General features: G+C 44.1%; 1 protein-coding gene and 1 long non-coding RNA gene across 11 annotated transcripts; both read left to right on the top strand.

Annotated features, from left to right (window-relative positions):
• Nucleotides 1-235: 235 nt before the first annotated feature.
• On the top strand, nt 236-5,822 carry LOC127003866 (uncharacterized). Of its 8 annotated transcripts, none has more exons than XR_007757457.1 (6): nt 236-1,485; nt 1,692-2,171; nt 2,297-2,421; nt 2,472-3,285; nt 5,071-5,188; nt 5,585-5,822. It is a non-coding gene; the product is annotated as an uncharacterized LOC127003866 (long non-coding RNA). The 8 variants fall into 8 exon arrangements; XR_007757452.1 differs by having other exon boundaries at nt 2,297-2,675; nt 2,905-3,285; XR_007757453.1 differs by having other exon boundaries at nt 2,297-2,725; nt 2,905-3,285.
• Nucleotides 5,823-8,852: 3,030 nt separating this feature from the next.
• Nucleotides 8,853-24,388, top strand: LOC127003865 (dnaJ homolog subfamily C member 21-like). Of its 3 annotated transcripts, none has more exons than XM_050870962.1 (12): nt 8,853-8,991; nt 13,010-13,138; nt 16,009-16,140; nt 17,164-17,272; nt 17,657-17,759; nt 18,412-18,525; nt 18,700-18,816; nt 19,003-19,146; nt 19,442-19,626; nt 22,620-22,744; nt 22,994-23,457; nt 23,760-24,388. In XM_050870962.1, exons 2-12 carry the CDS (start codon nt 13,042-13,044, stop codon nt 23,889-23,891), a joined length of 1,722 nt encoding a protein of 573 aa, XP_050726919.1. In that variant the 5' UTR covers nt 8,853-8,991; nt 13,010-13,041; the 3' UTR covers nt 23,892-24,388. The 3 variants fall into 3 exon arrangements, with proteins under 3 accessions (XP_050726919.1, XP_050726921.1, XP_050726920.1); XM_050870964.1 differs by lacking the exon at nt 8,853-8,991 and adding an exon at nt 9,167-9,188; XM_050870963.1 differs by lacking the exon at nt 8,853-8,991 and adding an exon at nt 9,200-9,345.
• The last annotated feature ends 2,562 nt before the right edge of the window (nt 24,389-26,950 follow it).

Below are 26,950 nucleotides of genomic sequence, written 5' to 3'. Positions count from 1 at the left end.
GGGTAGGGAGTCGGAGCAACGCTTGAAAGACGCGCAGATAGATGTCAGATTCTCCCGTAGGGAGGTCTGGCAAGGTGATAGTTTAGGCGGCGGAGTTGTACACGGGCCAGTCTGTGTTACAGCTTTGCCGTCAGGGTAGCTCCTTACGAGCTGCCCAAACTGAGGACCAGTTTTCCTCACAGGAGGAGGCTGGTGGGGCCTAGGGTGTTAGGGGTACAACGGTTGTTCTTTTCACAGAACGGGTGTTTTCCGTTCTGCGTTTGAGTCTGCCGTCTTTGGGCGTCTCCCTCTGAGATGTCGGTTAGGATTTCTTTTTTTTATATGTCCGTGTGTGTAACTGTTGCCTTTTAGCCTGTTGTGTTCCTGAGCAGCAAGAAGAGGCGGCTGTGGTGACCCGCCCGATGCGGAAGGCTTCTGGGCCCTGTCGGCGGGGGCGCACCTCTCTGGCTGACTGGTTGACCAGGCTTTGACCAGGTGGCCGGGGAGGCGCATCCTCGCTGGGCGGGGTCTGGGGGCCCTCCGTCTTGGGGAGGTCGCTGCAGCAGGAGGAGGTAACTACTGCTGGTTTTGTAAGGCATTGTGGTTGAGAGCACCTTGCAGCTGTAACGCGAATTTCGTTCCGTAATAAACAATGTACCGCCATGCTGCCTGTCCTTCCTCCCTCCCAGCACTGTGTACGTCTGTGTGTGCGTGTGTGTTGCTTGATTCTCCCTCACTGCACTGTGCGTACGTCTGTGTGTGTGTGTTGCTTAATTCTCCCTCCCAGCACTGTGTACGTCTGTGTGTGTGTGTTGCTTAATTCTCCCTCCCAGCACTGTGTACGTCTGTGTGTGTGTGTTGCTTAATTCTCCCTCCCAGCACTGTGTACGTCTGTGTGTGTGTGTTGCTTAATTCTCCCTCACTGCACTGTGTACGTCTGTGTGTGCGTGTGTGTTGCTTAATTCTCCCTCCCAGCACTGTGTACGTCTGTGTGTGTGTGTTGCTTAATTCTCCCTCACTGCACTGTGCGTACGTCTGTGTGTGTGTGTGTGTTGCTTAATTCTCCCTCCCAGCACTGTGTACGTCTGTGTGTGTGTGTGTGTGTTGCTTAATTCTCCCTCACTGCACTGTGCGTACGTCTGTGTGTGTGTGTTGCTCTGTCTCTCTCTCTCAATCTCTCTCTCTGTCTCTGTCTCTCTCTGTCTGTCTCTCTATCTCTCAATCTCTCTCTGTGTCTTTCTCTCTCTCTAGTTAGTAAAGAACGGGCAACGTTTGCCATGGAAGACTCTACAGTATACATAAGAGTCTACAGTGTACATCCCAACCCTCTACGGCCGTTGCTGCTCCACCCGGGCATTACCACATCCACCCGGGTCTACAAGAAACCTCCACGGCCGAGCCTCAACCACAGAACACACCGCTACCGTTGATGAGGTTCCACGCCCCGGACTACCGCCATGTTAGCCTCCATAATAGTCCTCGGCGCACTTGTTCTGAGACGTCCTGGTTAGTGAGTGTCCTAATTGCCTTTACTGATAATGTCGCAGGTACCCAATGGTTCAGGTGTGGCTTCGGATATTTTTGTTATCGTGTCGTAAATATCCAGTGATTATTTCCGAGTCGCTGAATGTTCATCGCACACAGTTTGTCTTTGAGTAGAAACACTGATTAATATCCATGATCGGTTAGGTTACAAACTCCCTCGATTTCAGACTGGAGAGCTACACAACACTGGTCATCCGCTGAGTGGTTGAATTCCTGGTCTACCGGCCCCTGGAGGAGTGGTTGATTGCCTGGTCTACTGTGGATATGAGTGGTTGATTCCCTGGTCTACCCCTGGATGACGCGGCTGTTCCTATGCAGGGGAAGACTCACACAAGCGATAAGGTAAGGTTTTAATGGCTGGGTTTACAAGAGGTTTTAATGGCTGGGTTTACAAGAGGTTTTAATGGCTGGGTTTACAAGAGGTTTTAATGGCTGGGTTTACAAGAGGTTTTAATGGCTGGGTTTACAAGAGGTTTTAATGGCTGGGTTTACAAGAGGTTTTAATGGCTGGGTTTACAAGAGGTTTTAATGGCTGGGTTTACAAGAGGTTTTAATGGCTGGGTTTACAAGAGGTTTTAATGGCTGGGTTTACAAGAGGTTTTAATGGCTGGGTTTACAAGAGGTTTTAATGGCTGGGTTTACAAGAGGTTTTAATAGCTGGGTTCAAGAGAGGTTTTAATGTCTGGGTTTACAAGAGGTTTTAATGGCTGGGTTTACAAGATGTTTTAATAGCTGGGTTTACAAGAGCTTTTAATGTCTGGGTTTACAAGAGGTTTTAATGGCTGGGTTTACAAGAGGTTTTAATGGCTGGGTTTACAAGAGGTTTTAATGGCTGGGTTTACAAGAGGTTTTAATGGCTGGGTTTACAAGAGGTTTTAATGGCTGGGTTTACAAGAGGTTTTAATGGCTGGGTTTACAAGAAGTTTTAATGGCTGGGTTTACAAGAGGTTTTAATGGCTGGGTTTACAAGAGGTTTTAATGGCTGGGTTTACAAGAGGTTTTAATGGCTGGGTTTACAAGAGGTTTTAATGGCTGGGTTTACAAGAGGTTTTAATAGCTGGGTTTACAAGAGGTTTTAATGTCTGGGTTCAAGAGAGGTTTTAATAGCTGCATGGGTTTACAAGAGGTTTTAATGGCTGGGTTTACAAGATGTTTTAATGGCTGGGTTTACAAGATGTTTTAATGGCTGGGTTTACAAGATGTTTTAATGGCTGGGTTTACAAGATGTTTTAATAGCTGGGTTTACAAGAGGTTTTAATAGCTGGGTTTACAAGAGGTTTTAATGGCTGGGTTTACAAGAGGTTTTAATAGCTGGGTTTACAAGAGGTTTTAATGTCTGGGTTCAAGAGAGGTTTTAATAGCTGCATGGGTTTACAAGAGGTTTTAATGGCTGGGTTTACAAGATGTTTTAATGGCTGGGTTTACAAGATGTTTTAATAGCTGGGTTTACAAGAGGTTTTAATAGCTGGGTTTACAAGAGGTTTTAATGGTACATATCTACTGAATGTTTCTGTGTTATGTATCTTGACATGCTCTCAGGGTAAGGAGCGTTCTGATATGGTCCCTTCCCTCCCCAGCACCTGTCGGACCTGGAGACTCCCCCCTGAGCCTGACGGTGGAGCTGTGGGCCCTGCACCAGACCCCCACACCCCCCCACACCACCCACAGCAGGGGCAGGGCGTTGAGACTCCCCCCACAGGCTAAGACAGGGAGGGACTTGAAGATCCGGGTTTTTGTCATCTGCACAGGAATTGACACATGGTATTTGGGACCAGCGAGTAGCGGGCTTTTTTAATAGAGTTTCCTTTTTTGTGTGTGTCCTTGAGCTGTCTCCTTTGTTGTAGAAAAAAAATACTTGACAAGGCTTTCATAGGTGTTTGGGGCATTTCCAGGGGTAGTTTAATGACCCTGGTGGTAGTCTGACCCTTCCTCTGTGCAATGAACTTGAAAAAACGCTCAAAAACATGCTTATTAACCCAGTAGCAGCAGGGATCATGTTTCTTAATGGTCCCTCCAAGCGAGAAAAATGAGAAAAATTCACCCATCACACAAACCATTTCATATATATCAAAGCATTTGCGATCAGATTATGTATCTTCTATTTTGGGGGGGTTATATCATGGCTCACAACCAAGAGAGCCCGGGCAAAGTGGAAAAATTTGGGTAGCTTTTCCGATACCCTACGCCCCTGTCCACCCAGCAGTGATTGGGTACCAGGTATTAATCGGGGGTTGTGTCCCGTCTCCTGGGGTCTGTTCCCTTCTCCTATAATTCCTTCCCCTTCTGTCTCTCTCTGGCATATGATCACCGATGTTGCGCTGCCCACTAAACAAAACTTTCCAACTTTCCAACAGTTGAATTACAGTTTGATCCAAGTGTTGTCCCTGTGGCTCACCCTCCTAGAGAAATACCTGTTGCTCTGAGAGGTAAACTTAAGAAGGAATAGACCATATGGAAAGATTAGGTATCATTGTTGAAGAAAATACACCCACAGACTGGCTCAATAGTATGCTTGTAATTGACAAAGATAAAAAAAAGCCACAAATTTGGCCCGTCGCTGCTACTCGGTAAAGCCACAAATTTGGCCCGTCGCTGCTACACGGTAAAGCCACAAATTTGGCCCGTCGCTGCTACACGGTAAAGCCACAAATCTGGCCCGTCGCTGCTACACGGTAAAGCCACAAATTTGGCCCGTCGCTGCTACACGGTAAAGCCACAAATTTGGCCCGTCGCTGCTACACGGTAAAGCCACAAATTTGGCCTGTCGCTGCTACACGGTAAAGCCACAAATTTGGCCCGTTGCTGCTACACGGTAAAGCCACAAATTTGGCCCGTCGCTGCTACCAGGTTAAAGGTTTTGGGCAACTTAAATTTGATGAGACTTCTAAATGGGTGACCTTTAATACCTGTTTTGGAAGATATAGGCCTACCTTAGACTTACATTTGGAGTAAGCAGCTAGCTCTGAAATATACCAGAGAAGGATGCATGAGGCTTTTGGTGAAGGTGTAGAGATCATGATGGATGACATTTTGGTGCATGGGCAGCGCACAGAAGAGGAACATGACCATAGATGAACCCGGTAGCAGTGACGGGCCAAATTTGTGGCTTTACCGTGTAGCAGCGATGGGCCAGATTTTTGCCACGATATAAACCCCCCAAAATAGATGATGCATAAACTGATCAGACATGCGTTGATATATATTATGAAATGGTTTGCGTGAGTGATGATTTTTTTTCTCATTTTTCTCGTTTAGGGGGAGGAGCCTTTAAGAAACATGGTCCCCGCAGCTACCGGGTTAAAAATGTCCTAAAGAGATGCTGAGAGACAAATCTGAAGCCGAGCCCAATAAGATCGAGCTGAAAACCAAGCAAATTTAATATATTGTTCATGTTTTGACTGAAAGTGTCATTCATACTGATCAGCGAAAACTGGAAGCTGTTGATGCGTTTATTCCTGTCCCACAAAACAAAACTGTGTCAGAGGTTTTTGGGCATGATCAACTATGTGGGTAAATAATTCATACAAAATCTTTCCGCACTCACAGACCCGCTGCGTGTTCTGCTGGAGAAAAACACTGCATGACTGTTGTTGGGAGGAGACACAGCATGAAGGCTTCCAGGAGCTGCAAGACATCCTTGTGGGCGCCTGCTGGTCATTATGATGTAAGTGCTGTACCTGTCTTGCTTTGTGTAGATGCTTCAAGCCTTGCACTATGGGCCTGTATGATGCAAGAAGGTCACCCTGTAGCTATCTCAATTTTGTTCTCGTTCCTTTACTTGTCCTGTTCTTTACATATGCCGATGTGCGAAATCAAATTTATTATTATTATTATTATTATTATGCAGCGAGGTCATTGACAAAATCTGAAAAAAACTCTGCCCAGATAGAGAAAAAGTTACTTGCTATAGTGTTTGGGGTTGAGAGATTCCATTCCCAGCAGTACGGCAAACATAACATTGTTGTAGAGACAGACCACAAGCCCTTGGAAGCTATTCTTAGGATGCCACATAATTGCCTCTACACCTTTGAGAGACTAATGAATGCTGATCCTTTCCCAGGGAGCGTCGGCAGAGATCGAGCTGGCGGAAGGCTGGCGGCCGGGTCAAGCTCACCACTGACATGCGCTCGGCCGATGTTGTTGACCTCGGCCACATCAATGTTACTAAGGTGGTGGAGGTGGGGAACGGCATCTACATTGACGACGGACCCAAGGAGATCGCTGAGACTACTACTACTACTATTACTATTGCTATCCTCTATACTGCTATGTGTACTATTAAATCCTCTTTACTGCTACTATGTGTACTATTGAATCCCTTATATAGTACTTCCATGACAGCTGATCGGTGATACTATTACTACTACTACTATGACCACTCAATCCCTGGTAAGTACAATGTCATTATCATCATTATTTAGGTTAAGGTCCATTTAATTCAATCTTCCTGAGCAGTTGGACACTTTATGGCTCTCCTCCATTCTACTCTGTCTTCCGCCCAGTGCTTATACGGTCCTATCAATCCCAAGTCTTCCTGTACACACCTTCTCCATGTTTTCCTAGGTCTACCAACTGGTCTCCTTCCTTCTACCTCCATTCTACTCTGTCTTCTGCCCAATGCTCATCCAATCCCATCACTTCCAAGTCTTCCTGTACACAACTTCTCCACGTTTTTCTAGGTCTACCAACTGGTCTCCTTCCTTCTACCTCCAATCTTTCCAACACTCCCAGCACTGTGTCCTCCCCTGCTCTGTTTACATGTCCAAACCATCGGAGTCTTTCCCTTCTGAGCACTGTTTCCAGGTCCTCTACTAAAACTCCCAGCACTGTGTCCTCCCCTGCTCTCTTTACATGTCCAAACCACCGGAGTCTTTCCCTTCTGAGCACTGTTTCCAGGTCCTCTACTAAAACTCCCAGCACTGTGTCCTCCCCTGCTCTCTTTACATGTCTCTGCCAAATATTTCCCTCTCCCTGCCTCTGTCCCTGCCAAATCACTCTCCATGCCTGTGTCCCTGCCATATCTCTCCCTCCCTGCCAAATCTAGCCTCTCCTCCTTACCTAACCTACCTGACCCTACCCTAAGCTACCCTAACCTACCTCTCTCTCCACCAGGTTGACAAGCCCGTCCATGGTGAAGAAGCCCTGTCCTACCTGCACTGAGGTGACCCGTGTGGGCAACGCTACCATGGACGGAGCAGTGGGGGAGGCGGTGGCTGAGTGGATAGCATGATGGCGCCACATTTGGGACAACGTGAGTTCAATCCCTGCCCGGTGCCACCAAGCTGGGATTTTTCAGCCGCCGCCGAGTGGCTTAAAACTACCCACATGCGAGCAAAGTCTGGAAACTTATCTTCGGTACTGGGGCTATTTCCTTGCAAATGGGGACTCTCCTGGGAGAGTACATCACGGCAAAGCCATTTCTGGTCTCGAAATAGCAATACAGCGCCTACCGGTCGAGATAGCCTTGTCTAGTTCTGTGTCTCTAATCTCTGTGTGTTCTGTCCTTACCTCAGTTAATTCATTCTTCCTCATATATATATCTTGATTACCCTCTCATCTTTTTAATTAATCCTCAATTGCTCTCTCTAAATCATCCCAGCCAGTTGTTCCTCATAGTGGCACTCACACACTTGTGCACAATTTTCTGTACATACCAAGATCCATTTCTAATCGTCAGCCAACTCTAATATAAATTCTTTCTCCCACTCTGCTTTATAATACTTCTGTCTCTCTCATCTCTGTGTGTTCTGTCTTTACCTCACAGTTCATCATTTCTCTGTATCTCATAATTCTTGCCTTATGTCTAATTCTGTCTTATTTCTATGTGTTCTGTCTTTACCTCACAGTTCATCATTTCTCTGTATCTCATAATTCTTGCCTTATGTCTAGTTCTGTCTCTTATCTCTGTGTGTTCTGTCTTTACCTCACAGTTCATCATTTCTCTGTATCTCATAATTCTTGCCTTATGTCTAGTTTTGTCTCTTATCTCTGTGTTCTGTCTTTACCTCACAGTTCATCATTTCTCTCTATCTCATAATTCTTGCCTTATGTCTAGTTCTGTCTCTTATCTCTGTGTGTTCTGTCTTTACCTCACAGTTCATCATTTCTCTGTATCTCATAATTCTTGCCTTATGTCTAGTTCTGTCTTTACCTCACAGTTCATCATTTCTCTGTATCTCATAATTCTTGCCTGATGTCTAGTTCTGTCTCTTATCTCTGTGTTCTGTCTTTACCTCACAGTTCATCATTTCTGTTTCATAATTCTTGCCTTATGTCAGGGTATTGGGCTTTATTAACAGGACGGTAACCAACAGGAGTGCAGAGGTCATCCTCAGACTCTATTTAGCGTTACTTAGGCCACACTTAGATTATGCTGTCCAGTTTTGGTGCCCACACTACAGAATGGACATCAACTTGCTTGAATCAGTTCAGAGGAGGATGACCAAGATGATTCAGGGGATGAGGAACCTCCCATATCAAAATAGGCTGAAACTTCTAAACTTACATTCACTAGAGAGACGAAGAGTGCGAAGAGATCTGATAAAGTATTCAAATGGGTCAAGGGTTACAACAAAGGCGATATAAGTAAAGTATTGAGAATTAGCCAGCAGGATAGAACACGCAGTAATGGATTTAAATTAGAAAAGTATAGATTTAGGAGAGATATATGCAAGCATTGGTTTAGTAATAGGGTGGTGGGGGAATGGAATAGACTCAGCAATCACATAGTTAGTGCAGGGACGATAGCTTGTTTCCATCACCACCACCTCTTAAGGGGGTGCCAGAAGGGGGGGGGGGGGGGACATGTGAGAGGAGGAGGAAAGATGATTGGAAAGGAAGGAGAGGAAGAGGGAAAGACAAGTAAGGGGAGGAAAAGAGAAAGGAGAGAGGAAGAAGAGGAGGAATGAAGAGGAAGAGGATTAAGAGGAGGAGAAAGGAAAGAGAGGAAGAGGAGGGAAAGAGGAGGAGAAAGGAAAGAGAGAAGGAAAGAGTTCCTGTCTTCGGGAGGTGCGAGCCCTGTGTTCCCCTTCCAAGGCAGTGAAGCGGACCTCATTAAAACTAACCTATTGTACTATGCATACTAAGTTAACCGTGCCACACACTGCACCACATGACTGCCAGGCCTGATCCACTCATCCACCACCCTGTTATTATTGGCACTCACTCACCACATGACTGCCAGGCCTGATCTGTTTTTATTGGCACTCATTCACCACATGACTGCCAGGCCTGATCCGCTCATCCACCACTGTTAGTGAACCAGCTTTTTGCCTATGTCCTGTCTGAATTTATCCATTCTATACTCATTGCTACGTGTCCTACCTGGTTCTCTTGCCATCAGAACCTTATTAATATCCCCCATATTAAAAAAAGAAGATATGGCTGTGGAGAAATCTCAAGCCACCTGTGACATCAAGATCAAGGTCGTCTGCCCGACTGCAGTAGCATTCTTCCTCGGTATTCAAGGTATTTTACGTTATTTCCAGGTGTAAAACAATTGATCCAGCCTGCAGCAGATGCGTGCAAGACTAGTGCACCTTTGTGGACGTTGGTAGTATTTAGATAAGCCGCTAAAGGTGTTAAATAAGAGAAAAAGAAGTTTGTTTACCTCGTCCACTGCCCACATGTCTCGGTCATCTGGTGGACGGACACAAGTAGTTCAGGTGATGTTCACCACGGTCGACTTGGGAGTGCACCGCCCCTACACTGTGCTCCACTCCTAATGTGGCTCAGCCGGTCAGGGAGGGAGTTACTCCCTGCCCCCCTTGGAGTAGTCGTGTGTAGGACAGGAGGCTCATCAGGGATCCCCTGCAGAAACAGGTCCAATTTTCTCTTGACGGTCTCCGTGCTGCAGTTAATAGTGTCCCTGATGCCCCTCGGCAGGCAATTGAATAGTCTTGGTCCCTCGTTGGTAAAACTGGCGGCATGTGTGGACCTAAGGGCCGCTTTCACAGTCGTTTTGTTTGTTTTGATCGTTACCAATGGCACTGATTGACGCTATAGTTTTCCACGTGAAACTAGCCTATGGGGTAGTGGCGGCTACAGAGGAAGCGAGAGGTGTTGAGAGTGTGGTAAGGTGCGGGGCTTGGCTAACCCCGCAGCTGCCACTACCCCATCGGCCAGTTTTAAGTGGAAATTTTATAGTGGTGATCGCTGCCATTATTTGTAACGATCAAATCAAACAAAAAGACTGTGAAAGCGGCCCTGAGACGTTTACTGACTGCTTCAAAGGGGGGTGAGTCTGGCCTGTAATCCCTCCTTCAGTTTGCAGCGATGGGTTTGGCACTTGCTTCTCCAGGATTTCCAAAGTGTAAATTATGTAGTATCTCTCTCTTCATCTTTGGAGGTAGTAGAGTTGTAGAGTCCTGAGCCTGTCCCAGTAACTCAGATTTTTCATTGAGTTCCGCTTCCTGGTGAAGACCCTTTGTGCCTGTTCCAGCCGCTTGATATCGTTAAAACTCAACAAAACAAAAAAGAAAATGGTATTACGATGAGCTGAACTGTGAAGATGTTAAAAAGATGTTTATAACATGTTTTACTTTTGCTCGCTGTTTTCAACAGTTATTCATTGTCTGCAGAAATATATTATTACATTATATAGGAAAATCTCTTGTGAACACGATAGTGTTATCAGAATGCAGATAAAGCTTCACATATTGAAAACACAGTTACTTATAGCAACATGTTACTCGCCACAACCATCACGGGGTGGTGACTAAGTCTTATTTAGGTGTGTTCCAACTTACGTTGATTTATATTGTTTTAATTTTTTAGGCTAGAAAATGCTTATTTTCCCGCAAAAATATTTGAAATAATAAATATATAAAAATAACTATAAACTGCAAAATCCCCCGATATAGCGAAAAATCCGTGATACGATACAATTTTTAAATCTGCAATAAGTGAACTGCGATATGGTGAAGGAGAATTATACTTCTTTTCCTTATAAGGATTTTTCTGTCTGGGTATTTAGTTTTTCTTCAGGCCTTTTTTCAGGGGGACATGCTTCCAGCTTATTTTCTCCAAGCTGTCCAGGATGCAGTTTAGCATCTCCATAGCAGTGCTGGTTCTTGGCAGATAGTTCTCCCACCTCACTTCGGAGAGCTCCCTCTTCATTGGTATCCAATCGACATGGTCACTGAAAAAGTTGAGGCTCCTAAGGCTGCGCTAGCCTCCATTTTCTGTGCTGCTTTGGCCAATTGTAGTTGTTGTGACCTCAACTAGGTTATGGTCAGAGAAGATTGTCTTTGTGACTGTGGATCCTGTTTGGGTTATTAACCATGACCAGATCAAGAGTATTGTTTCCTCATGTTGGCTGAAGAAATATTTGCTCCAGGAACAGGTCATCCATGAGGTCTAACAGAGATCTGGCCTGGTGTTGATCCTCTGTCACCCCACCTGTGTCTTTTTGAAGGCCATTGCAGTTTTGGGAAGTTGAAGTCTCCCATTATAATAATTTTACAAGACCCCTCAGTATCTTCTTGTATTTTCTCACTGAGGTTCCTTAGCAGGGTTGTGAATCCTGCAGTGTTAGCTTTTTGGGGACAATACATTATGACCAAGAGGTGAGTGGCTAGATTTTCCACTTCACTGTTTGACTCACACATAATTGCCCTTGCTCTGGCGGCTATATTGTTCTTCACATAAAGTGCAACACTGCCATGGCTTCGGGTCTTTCTGTCTGCCCTGAACAGTGAGTAATTGCTGATGTCCACCTCCGTTGTGTTTGCCCCCTCGCTTAGGTGTGCCTCTGTTAAGGCCATGTATGCATAGTTTTGTACTTTTGCCATGTCTGCCAGGTAAGGTACTTTACTCTGGCTCATTAATGTGTAAAGGCCTTGAATGTTACACAGGAGGAACTTTTTTAGGGGTTGTTGAGTGTGTGTTACATTTGATGCAGTCCTGGGTACCAAGGGGTTGGGCTTTGCACCTGGTGTTGAGCCGGGTGGTGGTGTGTTGGGTGTTGTTGTTGGGGAAGTTGCTGTGGTGCTACTGGCTGTTGCTGTGGGATGTGAGGTTGCTGGGGCTGTTGTTGAACAAAATGTTTCAGATTTTGTTTATTTGTTGTTGGAAGTGATCTAGCCTTTGGTTCAACATTCCTGAGTCTAAAAAACTTTCTGTGGTGTGAGAGTCTCTGTGGGTTGCAGCCACAGTACGTGGATCCCTAGACTGCATCGGCAAGCTGACTCTAAGGGCAGAGGAACATGCTGAGGACGTGAGCCATTAACTCTTAGTAGTGGGGCAGTACCTGAGCCTGGGCACGGCACAGCTAACCAACTCCATAAGTGGTGATATGTCATTTGCAGCGATAGGTTACTCTCCATGGCAGCGATAGGTTACTCTTGATTAAATTCAAACAGCTTATTATCTGTTAGGTTTCATTGCTGTTCTGTTCTGTGTCTTCTCTACCCTCGGTGGGATGTTTGAAATGTTAACTCATTATTTAACCAGGTATTGCTGTACAGTCAAACCTTAACTTCCACTGATTTGAATATCAGTGGGGTAGCCCGTGGATATTATCAAGTTAAAGATTTGGGTATCTGCGGGTTTTCTTGAGCACTTTTGTGGCCAATCAGGGCTCCACTGGCTAATTGCACATCTCAGTGCCACCACACCCACCTTCATGCCTTCAGTAACCATGCTAGTGGTTGCTGTAAGTATATAACTATCTCTTAGCAGATATCTGTGGATACTCCGCATCTGCAGGTGTGTCTGTTACCTAACCCCTGTGGATGTTAAGGTTTGACTATTGTTGGCCTGGTCATAAGTTGCATATGTCGTAACTTGAGGACTATCTGTAGTTGGTGTCCCAGAACAGTGTAATATCTCTGGAAAGACTGCGTCAAACTGGTGGCTACTCCGTGAGACTGATTCAATACATATTACCCGTATAGTCCTACAGTGCTAACTCTGGCTGTACGGGCACGTGGCATGCTGACCAAAAGACAGGCCTACTCACTGTGTTGTTTCTGTAAGAAACTTCCCTGAGTGGAGGAGGCCAAGGGGACGCCCATAAAGTTCATAACTTGAGTGAGCTGAAAGATCCTGCCAGGAGGTGCGAGGGATGGGAAGGGGGCCTGCATGGAGGCTTGCCTAGAGAGACCCCTGAGCTTGTGCTGTAGGGTGGGTGAGGTGATGTGCCCCCTGGCGTATGCCCCCATTGAGTGAGTGATTGGTTATTGTTGTTGTTATTATTGTTATTATCATTATTATTATTATTATTATTATTATTATTATGGACATGCTAAGGCGAGCTGAGTCAACCCAGTAGTTTGAGCCCTGGCTGGATTGTTGTTATTATTATTATTATACTTATTATTATTATTATTCATGAACGCATTTATTTTTTATTATTACCAGTATTTCTCTACATATTATTCTTATTTGTTTATGCAATTACTATTGTCAATTGTAGTCGCAGTAAAATTAGTAGTTGAAGAAGAAGAAAAAAGAAGCAATATTTTGATTGTAGATGTTTTTTCAGAGTGAGTAACTCAGGAAAGGAAGGCGTACAGCATGAAGTGCCACTATGAGGTGCTGGCAGTGGCCCAGAGTGCCACAGACTCAGAGCTCAAGAAGGCCTACTACAAGATGGCTCTGCAGTGGCACCCAGGTGAGGCCATTACATGTGTCCCTCACTAGACACAGGCTAGTAATAATAGTAATAAAATATAATGGTAAGCTTGGGGCATACACTATAGCTGTGCATCTCCACCTCATTGACCCTTGAGCTAGTGGTGGGTGAGAACCATTGGGTCAGTGCAACATCTGGATTGCCATAGTTTACCTTCCCCAGGTGTCCCCAGGTACATACCCATTTATTGACCTGCTTGAAAGGGAAAATGAACAGCTGGATTGGCTGCATGCTGATTGTCCAGACCAGGATTTGTAGCTAGGCGTGATAACCACCTCACCATGGAGTAATAAAATATTACTGAATTTTGAGAGCATTAATCCGTCCACTTCGATTGGCATGGATTTCACCTTCACTGGTAGCCTGGTAACATATAGACCCAGGTCTTTCTCTGCCTCTGTGGTAGATAGTGTAGTGTTTCCCATGTGGTATTGGTATGCTAGATTTCCCCTCACAAGGTGCAGGACATTTACATTTCTATTCATTGAACTGTAGCAGCCACTTTTTGTTCCATTCCTGTAGCTTAGTGATGTCTTCTTGTAGGAAATCCACAGTCAAGGGGTTAATAGTAGATATCAATTCTTCTACTGTAATAGTGATAGAAGACCAGTGAATGGAGTATGCATTCATAAACCACAACACTCAAGAGCCTGGCATCACAGTTTACAGCTGAGGCAAGATGAGATGAAAGGCCAGCTGGGGCGAGGTGACATGTGGCGAGTGTTTCTGTGGATGGAAGAGGGCAGGGGGTGGCACGCAGGCTGAGACTATTGTTGCCTGGGCTGAGCATCTTTTTGGACAATGGTAGCCCTTAAATAAGCCGTTAAAGATGTTAAAAAAGGGAAAAAGAAGTTTGCTTACCTCTCGTCCACAACTCACATGTCTCGGTCAACTTGTGGACAGACACAGACCTTCGCCTTGTTGTAGTATTTTCTCGCCCGCTTTATAGCATGGCCATCTTGTTGTCTATCCGGGCCGTGGAATTTACGGCAAGAGACTCGTGTGTCTCATCTAGACCATGGAGTTTACAGCATAAGGTGTATTTACCTGTTGTTCTATACAGGATTTGAGTTCAATTATGTTAGCCTCAGGGGTGTGGAGTCGGAGTTGCCTACCTCTAGCTGGAGTTGGAGTTGGCAAAAATATCTCTGACTCTGACTCTTTTATGATACATGTGGTGTGGCTGGGTTTGATTTGCCCACCACAGTACTGCAGAAAAGGGGAGGGGGAGGAGTTGGAGTCTGGGTGGAAAGCCTTTCTCTCTCTCTCTTTCTCCTCCCTCCTCTCTCAGGCTGTACATAATCTCTTGGCTGTGTGGGCAGTGAGTGGTGTGTGTGTGGCCAAGCTGTCAGTTTATTGAGTGTAAGCAGACCTTTCCATGTTCCATAGTTGCATCTACATCATGCTATAAATGTTGTAGTCGACAAACTTATCAAAAAATTGAGGCGTCTAGAGCTCGAGCGGCGAACACGCCAACATGGCGGATTTTGAGGTTTTGACGATGTTCGGTAGATGGAAGCACGTGAAAATGGGAAATCGGTCTCTATGTCCCAGTAGAAGGGTGGTGAGAGTAGCGTGTTTTTGCCTGTCTGCAGAGTATATGAAGTCGGCTGTATCAGGGCTCTAAGGGCAAAGAGCCTTAGTAAAACACTCATAAAACACCTCAGTATGGAAATTTTGTTTTTAAATTTAAACTGACTGTTAGTTACATCATGTTCTTTTCATTTTCCAAGTTTGGATTAAATCAGATAATAAACATGCATTAACCCTTAGATTACGGCGATCGTATATATAAGTGCACTACCACACGCCCCACCCGTACGGGGATCATACATATAATCATCACACTCTATGCTCCCTACGTTTCAAATATACCTCCAGTTCTTGACTCAGATGAATGGTGGAGGCATCTGGCATCCGTACACACACTCATTCATCTCTAGCGCACAGCCTACTGAAGGCCACAGATCATTTTCCACTTTTGTTCGGAATACATCTGTCATGTCTCCTGACGCGTCAAGCAGTTCCTCTGCTCTGGGCGGAAGTAGAGCGCGGGCGAATTAAAATGACGGTGACTTTGATGACTGCTATGGTAGTGACATTGACAGAGGAGGGAGGGGCAAGTAGGTAGAGAGAGAGAGAGAGAGAGAGAGAGAGAGAGAGAGAGAGAGAGAGAGAGAGAGAGAGAGAGAGAGAGAGAGAGAGAGAGAGAGAGAGAGAGAGAGAGAGAGAGAGAGTGGTGCTTCCACGCGACGCATCACGGCCACAAGAAAATGCGCAATATTTTCGGCTGTCATAACTTTTTTATTATTATTAGGAGAGAAGTTTTATTACACCACCATATATACTAAATGAATATACAATTATTGGAAAGAAGAAAGACACCATTTCCACCTCTTTTAAATGCCTAAATTTTCCCCGTGCACAGCATCCAGAGATATATGTCGCCACTCATACTTTAAGGGTTAATAAAAAAAACACCTTTGTGTTTTTTTTTATAATTAACATAATTTCACACAAACACTGATTCCATTGAATTTGTCTAGCTGAAAACTTTCTATTGTATGATGATATTGCTATGTGTGTTTTTCGTTATGTTTTTGCTATGCTTGACTTTGAAGGCCTGTAGCTCAAAACTAGGTAAGTGGCTTGTTCGCCCCTTGAGCACTAGACGCCTTAGTTACCTTGTTTATGCTTGTTGGTGTGAGCGGGATTTCTCTCCGGCTTCTTTTCAATCGGCTTTTCCATTTTTTTTGCACCAGTGAGAGCCAGTGTTGAATTCTCTGCTTCTTTTAACATGAATACTTTGTGCTGGGAATAATATGTGCTTTCTGATTTTTCCCTTCAAGATAAAAACCCTGATAGGTTGGAAGAAGCGAAGGTTCAGTTCCAGCTGATCCAGGCAGCGTATGACACCCTCTCAGACCCTCAGGAGAGAGCCTTTTATGACCGCAATAGAGAGAGCATCCTGCGAGGAAAAGGTCAGTCCAGCTGAGGGCCTGTTGCCTGCCTCACAACACTTGGTCTTATAGGCTTCATGGAGCAGTTTGTGGTTGTTGTATTGTTTGCCTGCTCTTATGATTTGTATCATAATAAGTGTATACAGTTGCTTTATTTTCAGGAATATTAAATTTTAATGCAGTAGTTAGTTTGAAATATTTGGCAGCCTTTTACCAATTATGAACAAAAATACAGTAAATGTTCCCACATCAGCTCATTCAAGTGAACCCAATCTGGCGGTGTAGCCTTCCCTTCCACAAGGCCCCGAACCAGAGGGAGTCAAGGCTAGAAGCAGCGTGGGTGTCACAGTTCTGGCTTGCCAACCCCAGCATGGGGCCTCAAAAGATTTTCCACTTTTTGTTACCGTTTCACAAGGCGAAATTTAACATGCTTTGGCTTGAGCCAACACATTGGTGCGTGTAATTCATTGTTTCTCATGTTGTCCCCAAGCTTCCTGTGGTTGAGGGAGCCTCACATGGAAGAGTCTCCTCCTGACACCTCTGAGTGTGTGGGGCAACTACTGCCTCTGTCCAGAGGGGGCTCCAAGATTTTTCTTATGGGAGGAGACTCGGGAAAACTTCTCTGGTACAAGGGGGAGATAAGATTTGCCAAAGAGAAAGTAATATTTTTATTTGTTTAAAAGTTAATATAGAGGCTGAGAGGATTGTGGAGAGGGTTCAGCTCTCCTTACCACTGACACTGCATACATCTGATCACATAGTTGCTGGTACCACTTAGGGATGCACTTCAGCATCATTTATTTCCTCATTAATTTTCAAGCATCCCTGTTGCACTAGTTGTTGCCCCATTTATTTATCTACAGCCAGGCTCATGGATTGTGGGCATGCCTCAAAAGTATTGTTCCCTGAGCACACTCCAGATTTCTATCCTGGAGGCAGGACACAACTCAATAAATCCCGCCTGCCAGTATCTGTTGTGTCAATATAACACAGCCATGTTGTTCTGCCTGATGAGGTGTTGCTCATTAATGCTTCTCTTTGCAGCGTCCGGGGGAAACTCAAAGCCGGAAACTCTCGACTTGTTCAAGTTCTTCTCATCCCAGTGTTACTCTGGCTTCAATGATTCTGAGAAGGGATTCTACACTGTCTACAGGTGATGGCTGCATGATGTAGTGTTTGTTTTAAGAATTCTCTCTAATTTATTTGATTTCCAATATGAATGGCCTTACATCATCATGACCATCACTTGTATGATCACCTGCTGTGTGTGTAAGTCAGCCTGGTGGTGTGGCTCAAGGTGGCAGGGTGCAGCAGGAGGTGCTGGGGAAACTTTAGTGGGCTGCTGTTGTTTTGAGACTTAGTGGAGAGGTAGCATTTAGTTTTCTTTTTTTTTTTTATGAAATCCATAGATGCTTAAAGTAATCTCTGTAGTGGTATTGGCCAGTTATCACATAAATATTGATTAATATGATATTTTCTTAACATAATATATATTCAGTTTATGCCATCTAAAAATTTCTTTTGTTATTTTCACCAGGCAAGTGTTTGAAAAGCTGGCAGCAATGGATATGCCGTACATGGATGATGAGGAGGAAGAAATATTCATCCCTAGCTTTGGACAAAGTGACTCTGACTTAGAGGCAAGTATCCGTGAACCCAGCAACACCTGAGAGGGAATACCAAGAGTTATGAATGATGGCAAACATTCCTTGGAAGCTGTTACCCAGTGTGAGAGTGAGGGAACTATCCTGCCTGTGTAAGGGGAACTGTGGTAAGTTGGGTCTCAACTCTGAAGAAAGATGAGGCTCACGGGCATCAGCAGACCTGGCTGAGCAAGATGGGAAGGGTGAGGACAGTACCGGGGTGGGTGGCGTGGGAACACTGGGATATTTGAATTGTCAGCTCAATATTTAACCAAGTATTACTAATATTATTGGCCTGCTCATAAGTGCGAGTGGTCGTAAGTCACATATGCTGTAATTTGAGGACTAGTATAAATATGCATTCAGCATCCTAATTCTCTTGTACAATTTTGTCTAACAATTTACATTATTAAAAAATAGGAATAGAATCTTGTCAGTTAAACAGTAGTTATAAAATATACCTCACCTACATGACCAACACATATCTAATGGCTATCTAAGTTGCCTTGTTCATTCTTCTATATAATCTTTATAAAGAAATGTTTGTAAACTCTTGTTCTCCCTGTAACAAGCTAGCACAGTGGACCCAAAGCTCAGGCGAGGCTCATGAGTGTACAAAGCTTTGTGTAACATGGAGCATCTCTTTCAGGATGTTGGCAGGTTTTATGCCTACTGGTCAAGTTACTGTTCCTCCATGGACTTTCACTGGGCTGACGAGTATGACATCCGGGAGGCCCAGCGCATGGGCCGCTGGGTGGAGAAGGTGAGCAGTGCAGGTCTTGTCTTTACGTGACTTTTCTTACTCATTGTACCGGATAAATTTTATGACTACTATACTGCAGCTTTGTTCCCATGCTTACTGAAACCCATTGATAATTTTTTCAGCAGTAACCAGCATTAGAGGAGTCATGGTTATTAATTGTGTATTTTTATTCAGAAAATCGAGAAGGATAACAACAAGGCTCGTCAGAGAGCTCGGAGAGAGTTCAACGAGGAAGTCAGAGCTCTTGTGGCCTATGTCCGCAAGAGAGACAAGCGGTGGCTGGAGCGCAAGGTGAGTGTGGACGCCATCCTGCAGTGTTCCCGTGAGTGTGGCAGCATTGGAACTCTGATTAATATTTTCTCCTGATAATAAGCAATCATTTCACATTTAGTTTACAACACTTCTCCACAAACTTCCTTTAAGGTAATGACTTTCAGAGCACTTTCATACTAAAATAGTCACTTTTTTTCCTACAAGAAACAAATCAATGCCAAGATTGCGGAGAATGCCCAGAAGCAGCTGGCCTGCCAGCAGCGGCAGCGAGAGGAGCGGCAGAAGTCCATGAAGGAACACGTTGCCAAAGAGAGAGCAAACCTTGCCGCCTACGAGGAGCAGCTCAAGGTTAGTCCCGGGCGGCAGGGCGGTGAGGGGTCACAACATGCTGCAAGGGGACTGAATGCCCCTGGAATGAGTGACTTTGCCTAAATAATGAAACAAATTAATAGATAATAGTATTATTAAATCATTTGTCAATAATAAGAGGGTTCATGATTCTTTGTGGCACAGAAAGAGAAGTGTAGCAGTAATGACTTGTTGTCCTTCAAGCTGTGTGTGTCCACTTGTTCAGTATGTTCTGAACACTCAAATAAGACACGCAAAGAAGTGTGTTGACAGCAATGTTCACATTTCTCCTCAGCTACTGGAAGGACAGTTTGCTCGTGATTGGGGCACGACAGAGAGTGAGGAGAGTGACTTCAGTGAGGAGGGGGAAGCTGAGGAGGGCGCCGAAGGGACCATGGAGGCTCAGGAGGCCGAGGAGGACCTGCTGCTGGATGACCTGTACTGTGTGGCCTGCAACAAGACCTTCAAGACAGAGAAAGCGTAAGGTTCCTTATCTTGACGACCATTGTTTATCTTGAACCCTGATTGACCAAGAAATCATTTCCTCTAAGAAACAAATGCTTGTGCTCATTGCCATTGTAAATGACAGGACAGCAGAGGCACCCATTGGCCTGGGCACTCTGTCCCAGCTGACTCATTAGAGCTCTGGTGCCCTGCTTCTAGGAATGCCATTCAAGGGGGTGGCTTTGGTAAAATTTTCTTGTTTTCCCTTTTCATAAACACCTGTTTTGCAACATTCACCACCCCTCCCTCCCACCTCTGTTGCATGTATTCTGTGGTCCATGAGGGGGGGGGCGGAATTCACAAACATACTCACTAACTACGAACTAACATAACTACACACTATTGATTTAGCGACTGACGTTAGCGTCAGATTCACGAAGCAAACCTTAGATGGTAGTTAGAGGCACGCTAAGTCAGCGAGGCCGCTGATTGGTTGATGACATCATTGGCCTTGCAGCGAATCGCAAGTACGTTTACGGAACCGTCAGCCAATCCTAGGGAGCTCCCTCCAGCTGCTGGCTCAAGAAACACATTCTCTTTTCATATAATATATAAAGTGTAATTTTCTTTTTTTTTTGTTTCACAGACTTTTATTTTCAGTTAATCGCTGTGAAAAAAAAAACATAGAAACTTTGTTTACATATCTACATTTGGTATTTATAAAATTGTGATATGTTGTTTTGTCTTCGAGCAAAAAAAATTGCAATTGTTTTTCACTTACAATTTTCTCTACTCTGTGTCCCGTTTTCTTTTTACATTTTTGAAATTTCATAAATACAAAAAATTGCCCTTTAGTTGTAGTTTTAGTTGGTACCAAACAAAAGTCGGACAGACTTTTTCCTGATTTTGTGAAATTTTTTGAAGCGTAAAAAACTACTTTCAGAGATATTGGCTCCTAAAGATTTTTTTCCATTCTATCCATGTCTTGCCATTTGTATTTATCTGATTGGCATGAAATTTTCACATATGATTGTGTATACCTTGTTGACTTACTGGAGAATGCTAAGACGTCTGGTCCCCCTTTATAAAAAAAGTTTTACTCACTCGCAGGTGAGGGTGTCAGAAGGCACCACTTTCCTCATTGTAGAAGAGGTTACGGTCAAGGTATTCCTGCACGACCGTACTGGGCACTTCTGTCTCGCGATGAGTGTCTGTAGCTGGAAAAGCAACACGGTGATGAAAGTTTCGCTTGTATCAGAAGGAGGAGGGTTCAATTGAACACCTCTGTGCAGAATTTGTTGTTGGAGCTGCAGTGATGTTTCATGTGGCAATGATTCTGCAGCTGGTGGTGGTGGAGTAGGTGGTGATGAAGCAGGTGGTGGTGGAGAAGGGCGTGATGAGGTACTCGGTGTAGGGAGTGGCGAATCAGCTGGTGGTGGTGATGAGCGGCGGGTGAGCGTGGCAGGATCACAACTCGCTTCATAAGCTCCGAAACTGCTCCCTTCCTGGTCTTGGTCGCTCCATCTTGTTCAGTAAGCCTTCTTCATGTTGATGGCTCTCTTATTACTCAACTTGCGTTTGTACGTCATTTCTAAAGACCTTTATTTGGCTGGAGTACAAACGAACAGGTTGCGTGCCCTTCCCCGTTGTTGTCTGGGTAGGGACTGGCTCCACCACACTCCTCTCCTCAACTCACACCCTCCCTGCTACCCGGGACGAAAGGAATGACAGATGACAAAATTTACGGAGCAAAAATATTCTTATGCAAATTTAACGTACATACAAGCACAGAATGATATAGCGTGTGTTGGCGCGCGAGTCAGGCTTTGACGCAATTGCGTGGGCCATTTAAATATGGCTTCCAGGGGTGAAGGGCTTTAATTTTACAAAAACAAACCTCACCACATGGCAATTTTGGTTATCCCGGCCATGCTGAGCGAAAAAAACGTATTTTTCTGATTTTAAATATATTCATAAAAAAATACCCTTGGTCGCCCCCCTTAAGATGAAGAAAAAGAAGATATGGAGGAGATTGAGGCAGGAAGAAAGCAAAGAGAAATATGGGACATATCGAGGCAGACAGGAATGAAGGACGGAATGAAGGAACAAGGGAAAATTAAGACTGTCTTGCCATATCTGCAGCCCAACTCATGGGCTAGCTGTCACCCGACAAAGGTCCATGATCCCTCCATGGAGGGACAAATCTAGAGATGGATGGATGAATGGATGAGGAGGTAGAAAGATGAAGGAGGAGGGAGGTCTGGCAATCCCCCGGCCGGGTGTCGGTGTTGCCATACCGCCCACTCTTATTAAATACCTCTCAAAGGGTGTATATCTCAGCATTTTATAAAGAAATGGGCTTCCTCTACTCGCAAAGTTATATTTGAAGTTGAAAAACGTGATTTATAAGCATATATACGTAAATATGATAATATTGTTAGCGTTTACTACACCCCTGAGGCAGTAGTTATTTAACAACATATTTAGCGTCACACAGAGCGCGGTAAAGCTTTGTAAATCCGCGCACTAACCCGTGATGTCATCGATTAGTTGGTAGTTATTACTGCGCAAGCTTTGTGAATCTCAGTGTTCTCAAAACTACGCACTAAGGGCCCAAAACTACGAACTTAGCCTTTGTGAATTAGGGCCCTGTCTCCAAATGGGTGAGAGCCCATTACCCTTTGACACAGGGCCAGTGTGACATCCAGGTTACCACAGTTTACCTTCCCCAGGTTTCCCCAGGTACCCATTTATCAACCAGCTCCAAAACAAGGATTAACAGTTGGGTTAGCTGTGCGCTGACTGCCTGGGCAGGGATTCAAACCTGAACCTGTGGATTTGCAGTGAGGCATGCCAGCCACTGCACCACGAAGGCACATAAGACTCATAAAACTGCTCATAAATTACAGTTTAGGATAGAAATATTTTCCTTTACATAAAAAGGCCCTCCCTGCTGTGTTTACTTTCTTCCAGACATCTATACCTTGACACCTAAAATTTTATTCAGTGAAAATCCTCTTGTTTTTCAGCATGGAAAATCACCAGCGATCAAAAAAGCATAAAGAGAACTTGGAGGCCCTGAAAGCTACCATGACTGCAGAGGACAGAGAGTATTTTAACTCGAGCACTGCTGACATGGAAGCTGAACAACAAAGTAAGTACAGTTGTGTATAATAATCTTCATATTTTTGGTGAGACAGGATCTTAAAATACCTGCTTTATATTTTCTTACATGTAATAGATCACAAAATAGAAGAGTGAGGGAGGTTGGAAGCCCTCCTCCCTGCCTTCATATTTCATGGATGATGAAAGAAAAAGAGATTGAGTTTGTCTCTTCATAAAGAATGTAAAACTAAATATTCTGTGTTGGATGTGTTGCAAACTGGTTATCCTCTGTGCTCAGGTCAGGAGAATGGTGCACCCACTCAGAAGACATCCAAAAAGAAAAAAAAGAAGAAATCATCACAGGAAACCCCACCACAGGCCACAGACTCCACTGGTAGAAGAAACAAAAGGAAACAAAAAGATGGAATTAGTCTAGGAGTTAGTGGCTTTTCATCTGAGGATGGTGACGGAGAGACCGCTGCCCAGCCTCCCAACAACTCAACCGATGATGTGGATGCCAGCGCCAGACCTGATCCTGCTGACCAGAGTGCCAGCAGTGGGGGGGAGGATGGGGACCAGACTAGTGATGCAGAGAGAGTACTTAATGGGGACTCAGGGGTAGGAAAGCCAATGTCTTTTGGTGAAGAAGACAAGGATGAGGAGGAGAGGCTTCAAGCAAAACAAAAGTTGAAAGGGAAAAAAGCTAAAGATGCCAGAAAACGTGCAAAGGAGGCGAGCAGTGCAGCAGAGCCAGAGGCAAAGGTAAGCTACAGCTCTGTGGGCTCACCTACCTGTATGGGATGGAGCTCAGGTGATTTCTTTATGCTAAAGGATCAAGTAAAAGACAACAAAATATTAAAAAAAGTCTGCCATGTGGTCTTTTAAATTTATACTGAAGATATACAAATGATTATCAGTTTTGGTCAGAATTGTCTCCTCTTGAAAGAGTTTGCCATAGGAAGGATAAAATGCAAATGAAGAAAGGCTGTTTAGAGTGCATCGGGGAGAGGGAAGGAGGGCTGGTGAGGATGAGTCTGGCCTAACAGCGGCATCATTGTTTGCAGGAGGTGCTGTGCACGGTGTGTGGCAACATTTTCCCCTCCAAGAACAAGCTCTTCCAGCACATCAAGAAGGAAGGTCATGCTGCCCTCAAGACAACAGGGAAAGAGATAAGAGGAAAAGTTAAAAGAAAATAACCTTAAAAGTGATAATTGCTTTAGTTTGTTTATTTTTGAAGTGTAAAGGCAGTTACACACTGGATGCTTGGCCATGCTGTGGGCACACTCTCAATTCATGACAAGTGACTGTTCACAACAAAAGCTGTCTCTTAAGGGGTACATGCCTGGCAGCCTTTATGAATGGCCCCAGTGAAAGCAACACAAACTTTTGGGGGCTGCATCCCTGTCCCACCAGTGTGGAACTGCCTTGACTGATGAGTGAGATGGTTGCTTTTAATTGTATTTAACTTCTGGAAAATATTACACAAGTTCAGCTTTGGTACATATGAGAGTTCAGAGTGACAGGAATATCAATCTTGAATTGAATATTCATTTTGGTATTGTTCACCAGCGGCTGCTGAACCTTGTCAGCTGCCTGAAGCTATGGGGCACTGACAACTGGCTTACAACTGTAAACTGTATAGTATTTATTTTGTATCTTTATTACAACCCAAATCTTATAATCTTAAACTGAATATTATCTTATTTCATTTATACAGCTCTAGAACCCTTCGCTGTCTCTCCTCTGCCATTTACGCACACTCTGTGGTGCAGCTGGTTAGAACGCTGCACTGCCAGGCTTCACAGCCTGACAGGGTAGCAGTTCAAGTCCACTCAGGCCGGATTCTTTCTGTTGACTAGGAGTGGTTACTGTTCCCCCTTGAGCAAGGGGGATGGGGTGTGTGGTGTGTGAGGTCCTGGCAGTATATATAGATCGATTATAAAGAGCACTTGCTCATGTCGGGAGGGTACCTGGTGGCGATTACGAGTCCAGCACGTGATCAGGCCATGGTGAATCACACACACACACACACACACACACACAAACACACAATAAAGTTTGATAAAGTTCCACATAAAAGATTGCTGTGGGAACTAGAACATAGAGGAGGATTAGGGAGAAAAATGACAGAATGGATGAAAAATTACTTGACAAACAGAGAAATGAGTGTGGAGTGCCACAGGGATCTGTGTTAGCTCCAATAATGTTTTTAATATACATGAATGATATTCCAGAAAAAAAGTAAAGAGTTGTGTGAGTATGTTTGCAGATGACACCAAACTGCTTAGAAAAATAAGAAATGAAGAAGGTGAAGGAAAATTTAAATGAGATACATGAATGGAGTAAAGAATGGGAAATAGAGTTTAAAGGAAAAAAAATGTCACACAATGAAAATGGAAAAGAGTAAAAACAGACTGTGCAGTATATAGATGGGAGGGACAGCTATCAACACAGTGAGTGAAGAAAAAGACTTAGGCATCATAATACAAAATACACTGACACCTGAGAAACACATAAATTAGATGTTTGGAGAAACATATAGTTTGCTGCAAAATACTAGAGTGTCATTTCACTACTTTTGTCTGTTGTGGGAGCAGTGAGTAGCAGGCTTTTTTTCCTTCACTCTTTTTGTTGCCCTTGAGCTGTCTCCTTTGTTGTAAAAAAAAAAGACAAAGGGGAGGCAACTAAGAGGACACAGCAAGAGAAGCACTGGAGGGCAGCATGGGCCAAGTAGAGTCATACATCATGGCAGCCACTATAAAAATAATTTGCCTGCACCACCAATGGGCTAGGGTAGTCGAAGAGACCCCTAAAGAAAGCCTACTGGCACTACAGGCGGCACCTTGAAGCAAGAAAAAAAAAGTGGTGTGGGAAATATCTAAGAAAACATAAATGCAGGAAGGGAAGCTGGTAATGGCAAGTGATCGAGGTATGCCACAGATATCATGATAGCTATGAGTTAGTAAGAAGACCTCCAAAGACTGGCAGAGATGGTAAAGGGCCAAGCGAGAGATTCTGAGGTGAGATTTGGTAATGAGATATGTACAAGTGAGTTTTGTATGGTTATGAGTGAAATGTATGGTTATAAGTGGGATATGTATGGTTATGAGTGAGATATGCATAGTCATGTGAGATATGTATGGTTACGGGTGAGATGTGTATGATTATGAGTAAGATATGTATAGTTATGAGTGAGATATGTACTATATACTTATGGGTGAGATATGTATAGGTATGAGTGATATTTATAGTTATAGGTGAGGTATGTATATAGTTATGAGTGAGATATGTATAGTTATGGGTGATAGGTATGAGAGAGTTATATTATTAATAATTATGAGTCAATCAGCAGAACTCCAAAGACTAAGATGTATTAAGGGTGCAGAGATATGGCAGTGAGGAGGGCCAATATACGACAATAAATGGGTCAAAGGATTAAAAAAATGAAACGGAGGTTATATTTTTTTTATAGTGACAGTGAATGACTTTCCAGATAGAACACGAGAAACTATTCAGTGTGTGCTGGAAGCTTCCCCCTGGGTCTATGGGCCTCTGGAAGACTCCGGGGGAAGCTTCCAGCACTATATATAGGAGGGAGATGAAGAGGAATCAAAGGTGGAAGAAAAGATGAGAAGGCGTGCGAGGAGGAGAGGAGGACCTACGAAGTGATACTGGTCAAAAGAAGAAGGAAAAGAAAGAAGGCGTAGCTGCATGACGGATTGGAGTGAAAATGAGATAGATTGATTGATTGATTGTTAGTTTATTGTTGCAAGTAAAACGACAATTCAAGGAGAAGGGAGGAGCATGCCATCCCAACTCCCAGGCAGTACAGTGTGATTATACAACTAAGGATACATGTGTAAGTACCACCAGGAAACTAAAAAGATTGATTGATAGTTTATTGTTGCAGGTAAAAGATACAATGGTGGGGGACAAGTGATTGATTGATAGTTTATTGTTGCAGGTAAACAACAAGGGAGAAGGGAGGAACATGCCATCCCAACCCCCAGGCAGGACAGAGTGTGATTATACAACTATTAATACATGTGTAGGTAGCACCATGAAATTAAAAGATACAATGGTAGGAAGGCCGAAAAAAGAAATTATCAGTTTCAGGCCCCTAAAACTGCCGTAGCAACACTTATAACGGTATCCAATTAAAGTTAGCGTTAAGACCTTAAAGTATCGATGTCCTTTGTATACTTGAGGGTAAAAAAAACTATAAAAAAAATGTGCTAAAGTATGATAATCTGGT

This window comes from Eriocheir sinensis, chromosome 26 (assembly GCF_024679095.1).
Source record: "Eriocheir sinensis breed Jianghai 21 chromosome 26, ASM2467909v1, whole genome shotgun sequence".
NCBI classification, from domain to species: Eukaryota; Metazoa; Arthropoda; class Malacostraca; order Decapoda; family Varunidae; genus Eriocheir; species Eriocheir sinensis.
Note: the sequence above shows the minus strand (reverse complement) of the source record. Positions and strands in the feature narration are given on the sequence as shown.

Coding starts and splice junctions, on each gene's coding strand:
- LOC127003865 (XM_050870962.1), top strand. CDS start 13,042: ATGAAGTGCCACTATGAGGTGCTGGCAGTGGCCCAGAGTGCCACAGAC. Junction 18,817..19,002: donor AGCGGTGGCTGGAGCGCAAG/GTGAGTGTGGAC, acceptor TTTTCCTACAAG/AAACAAATCAATGCCAAGAT. Junction 23,458..23,759: donor CAGCAGAGCCAGAGGCAAAG/GTAAGCTACAGC, acceptor CATTGTTTGCAG/GAGGTGCTGTGCACGGTGTG.